Source organism: Triticum aestivum, chromosome 4B (genome assembly GCF_018294505.1).
Source record: "Triticum aestivum cultivar Chinese Spring chromosome 4B, IWGSC CS RefSeq v2.1, whole genome shotgun sequence".
NCBI lineage: Eukaryota > Viridiplantae > Streptophyta > Magnoliopsida > Poales > Poaceae > Triticum > Triticum aestivum.
The window spans coordinates 50,213,828-50,218,109 of NC_057804.1; the positions used below are offsets into that span (position 1 = coordinate 50,213,828).

The 4,282-nt window shown below is 46.6% G+C and overlaps 1 protein-coding gene across 1 annotated transcript; it reads left to right on the plus strand.

The window, feature by feature from the left end:
* Positions 1-526: 526 nt before the first annotated feature.
* LOC123094395 (stress response protein NST1-like) lies at positions 527-1,461 on the plus strand. The gene is made up of 2 exons (XM_044516410.1): positions 527-782; positions 861-1,461. The coding sequence occupies exons 1-2, from the start codon at positions 567-569 to the stop codon at positions 1,245-1,247; spliced, it is 603 nt and encodes a 200-aa protein (XP_044372345.1). The 5' UTR covers positions 527-566; the 3' UTR covers positions 1,248-1,461.
* Positions 1,462-4,282: the final 2,821 nt, after the last annotated feature.

The window sequence follows — 4,282 nt, forward strand, 5'->3', positions numbered from 1 at the left end:
ACAACAGGAGGCGGCAGCCCGGTGAATAACGGTGCGTGCACAGGGCAGCACAGGCCAGCGTGCCGCGACGGAACGGGCCGCGCCAGGCGGGCCCGGCCGCCACCGGGTGAGGCGGCCGCCGCTGCCGCTGTCGCTACTTGACCGACAAGGCCTGCTGCGCGCGGGCCCAGCAGGTGGGCCACGCCGCCACTAGCTGAGGCAGCACATCCTGTGCTGCTGCACGCGCGACAGTGCGCAGACGGCGCTGATTTTGACGCGCGGCGCTGATTTCGAGGCGCGAGCTTGATGGATGTGACTCCGACGCGCGGGAATATGGACGCTTTTGGTTCTTTCGCCTCGGAATGAATCCTGCCTTTGCTTCTTTTGCCTCAGCGGATGCGATGGCACTGGGAATCCGAGGCTACGGGAAGCTGTTGTGCCGACACTACAGGGATCGTAAATATCCCCGCTTAATTTTCTTGCCATCATTTATCGTCTGAGCTTATAAAAGGAGACACCGAGGCTCTCGTCCACCCATCCTCGAAATCGGCAGTGCGCAAAGTGTGTAACACATTTTTTCAGTCGGTATGAGTTTGCCTTGCTCGGATCAAAGCATTAGGCCGAGGAAAATGAAGAATGCAAGTTTGCCTCCGGGGGTGGCAGTCCTGCGGTGTTGGTGTGGCGATCTTTGCAAGGTGAAGGAGGTGATGGATTTTTCAGATTGGTTGGGCATGAAGTTTTTCATGTGCACCAATTATGAGGAAGATCCTGCCGTAGCTATTTCAGAGTACGACAAGCCTCCGGTATGCTTTAACCATCACGAATAGATATTGTTGGTATTTTCATTGATTCTTTAGTAACATTCTTGTTTCTTATTGTAGTCTCCTCCACCTCTGTGCATGTACTATCATTGGATTGACACGGAGAAGCCGGCTTGGGCAGTGACTGAGATTCGTGAAAGAAGTCGCCGTGCGTGGAATAGTTTATTTGCGGAAGAGCGACGCGAGAAGGCGGAAGCTGAGGAGAAAGCAGAGCAAGAGAGAGAGTTAAAAGAATACTATGCGGAGCAACACCGTTTTTTGAGGAAATGGGAAAGAAAAACAGGGAAGAGGCTCGTCGCATGGAGGAGCAGGAACGACAGCGAAAGGAGGCTCGTGAGGCGGAGAGGCAGAGAAAGAAAGAAAGGGCTCGTCAGGCCAAGGCAGCAGAAGAAGCTGGCGATGGAAAAGGAAAATATCCACGTTGGACTCAGTAGATTCCTGTGGTAGTATTTTAAATTTCGCAATCATTTGTATCTTTATTTCTGCAGTTTAATGTAGCTTCATTTCAGTAGTTAAATGTAGCTTTATTTAAATTCTACGATGTATCTTATTTTCAGTTGTACCTTATCGTGTTGTATCTTATTTTCAGTTGTACCTTGTCGTGATGGAAAAAATATATAGTTTTAGAATAAAGTAGTGGCATTTTCTTTCCCTCCACTAATTATCGAGCATCGTGCAACAACTATAAAATGAAATTAAGATAGAACATAATGCCTTACAATAAGAGAGTACAAACTAATAATGCAAGTACATCTGAATTAAACGGTACAACTGAAATACAGCTTAAAAACTACATGAAGGCATCATCGTCATCCTCCGTCGATGCAGAACTCTTGTCCTTCGAGGATGCAGAACTCTTACCCTTGGACGATGAAGAACTCTTGCCCTTTGAGGATGCAGTACTCTTGCCCTTGGACGATGCAGAACTCTTGCCCTTTGACGATGCAGAACCCGGAAGCGGCGGCATGAAGATATCATCTTCGTCCTCGCTCTCCTCAGTCCATAAAAATGGATGGTTTTCTGCAGTCCTTCTAAAAGTTTCACTCTTCGGCTCCACAACCTTCTTCCACCTTGCATCCAACCTAAGAAGTTCTTTACGTACCTCCTCATAGGTCCTTTCAGGCCACCCAGACCTACGTAATTGGTGAGCCAACTCATTCATTATGGTGTCACTACCGGTGAGATCGTCCCATGGAACTATCCTATTGTCCATCCTAAAATCGGTAGCTAGCCTCAGAAGAGTGCTACTCATCCCAGGGTGAAAACTACGATCGAAAGGATAATGGGACATCTCGACTACACTACACTCGAATGCTTATCCACCTCCGTCTGAAGGGGGTTTTATAGGTAAAGAGGAGAAAATGGCGGGAAAGAACGACTGCGGTATGGAGGGAAAGGGTTGGCGGGAACATATGGCGGGAAACGGGTGGCAGGAAGATATGGCGGGAAGGGGTTGGCAGGAAACGGATGGCGGAACATATGGAGGGAAAGCGTTTGCAGGAAAATATTGAGGGAAAAGCGTTGCTTGAAAATATTTTTTTTTCAATGTCTAAAACGGGCAATGGTTGCACAGTATTCATCAGCCAAAATTTTAAAAAAAATTCATTTTGGCCTAACATAAGCAAAAGAGTGGAGCGGGATAGTATGGCGGGAGATATAGGCGGGAAAAATTGTTCCTGACTGGTGCATTTTTATTTCAGCATACATAGATGTTCAAATTGAAAAGTCTGATACACACATATGTAGATACAATGGGTCGCGCACGTGCATAGATGAATCACCCTACTTTACGACGACCACCTGACCTTTCCTTACGACCGGAAGGCGACAAGCGATTAGGTGGCCGGGGCACACGAAGACCGCGGCCGTACTCCAATTCGGCTTCATGTGTCTGCGAGTCCTGCGTAGATGGTGGAGTCGCGAATCCTTGTTGCGAACCTGAAGCATAATTGTAGGCGTATGGTTGTGACTCCGGGGGATAAAAGATGGGCCAATAACGTCCCCTCCGAAGAACTCTGTAACTAATGATGTAACATTTTCAAGCTGAACAATATTTGGATGTTATTTAGTTCAAATGATTATGAAATGATGGACCTAAAGAAGTTACAAGTGATTACCAGGTGGTCACGATAGTAAGCTGCATGCAGCTCAACATGTCTCCGCGCCTGCTCCTCTTGTGTGAGACGTGTTGGTATAGTAGCTGGCTGACTGGCCAGGCTAGCACGTGTGTTCATGCAGTACCACTGCTTGTACGCTTGATCTGTACTTCCATCGTACGGTCTGTGAAATTAAATAATTACATAAACCGTTGTGATGAAAGAAAAGCATCTTCACGCATCGTATGATCATCGTAAAAAAATAATGTACATAAAATATACCTAAGTTGACGCACTATATCTGCTAGCGCTTCATTTTCCCACTTGTGTACCCATTCACTGTTCTCTTCCCTCAAATCGTATAAACTCCAATCCCTGCCCATATTTGTTAGCCTGCAAATTATGTAACAAAGTGTGAGTTTAGTAAATTAAAAATGACACTAACTATTTATGGATGTCACATCTTACTTATGTGTTTCCTCGTCGATACGTCTGGGAAAAGGTGGTGGAATTTCTTGATAGAGACCGAACTGTCTCATTACACGCTCTGGGTTGTAAGATTCAACACACCACAGGAACAATAAGTTGCAGCGAGTCAGCCAGAATGCACTATCGGTCAACATGCCTGGTGTGAAGTGTCGAGCATCAAAGACCATTTTTAGCTGGTCCTGAGTCCACGGGTTCCATGTGACTTCTGCCTCATCAAGTATCTCAAACTGCTGGTGGTACATAGGGTAACAATTTTTCGCAATATCTGGAGACCAACGTTTCCGTTCCTTTGTCCACCTGGTGGCCATAGTTGCGCTAGCACCCTCGCCAAAGCCGTATGGGTATATGGGTTGTACTATACGAGGTCGTCCTACAGGGAGGTATTCCCAGGACCACAACTGTAGAAACTCATAGGAGACACAAAGTAATGGAGCTTTTTGTGCGAAAGAGGTTTTTTGCGTGGCATCACACAAGCCTCTGTATGTATGAGATAGCATGGCAGAACCGAAGCTGTATTTTGGCTGCTCGCGTAAAGGTTCATCTACCATATTCTCTGCAATGTAGATGAGACCAGGGACAACAACGTCCCCATGTGAATTTGGAAATAGATTCCCGAGGAGCCACAACAAATATGCAAACAGATGTCTTTTTCTCGTCTCTTCATTGGCGAAGCTAGATAAATTAAGAAAGTTATCACGAAGCCAGACGAGTGGGATGCCCCGAGGGTTACCAGAACGTTGTGATTCTGGCATTTCCATCCCAAGACGGGCTGCTATATCTAATGCCCAAGATGGAGACACTCGTGGAGAGACTACCGGCTCACCTCTAATTGGTAGAGCAGTGATCATAGAAACATCTTTCAGTGTAGGTGCAAGCTCCCCAAAACGAAAGTGAAAG

Bases quoted from the DNA above. Each gene is read 5' to 3' on its own strand.
- LOC123094395 (XM_044516410.1), top strand. From the start codon at position 567: ATGAGTTTGCCTTGCTCGGATCAAAGCATTAGGCCGAGGAAAATGAAG. The intron at 783-860 runs GTATGCTTTAAC...TTCTTATTGTAG, and splicing joins CAGAGTACGACAAGCCTCCG to TCTCCTCCACCTCTGTGCAT.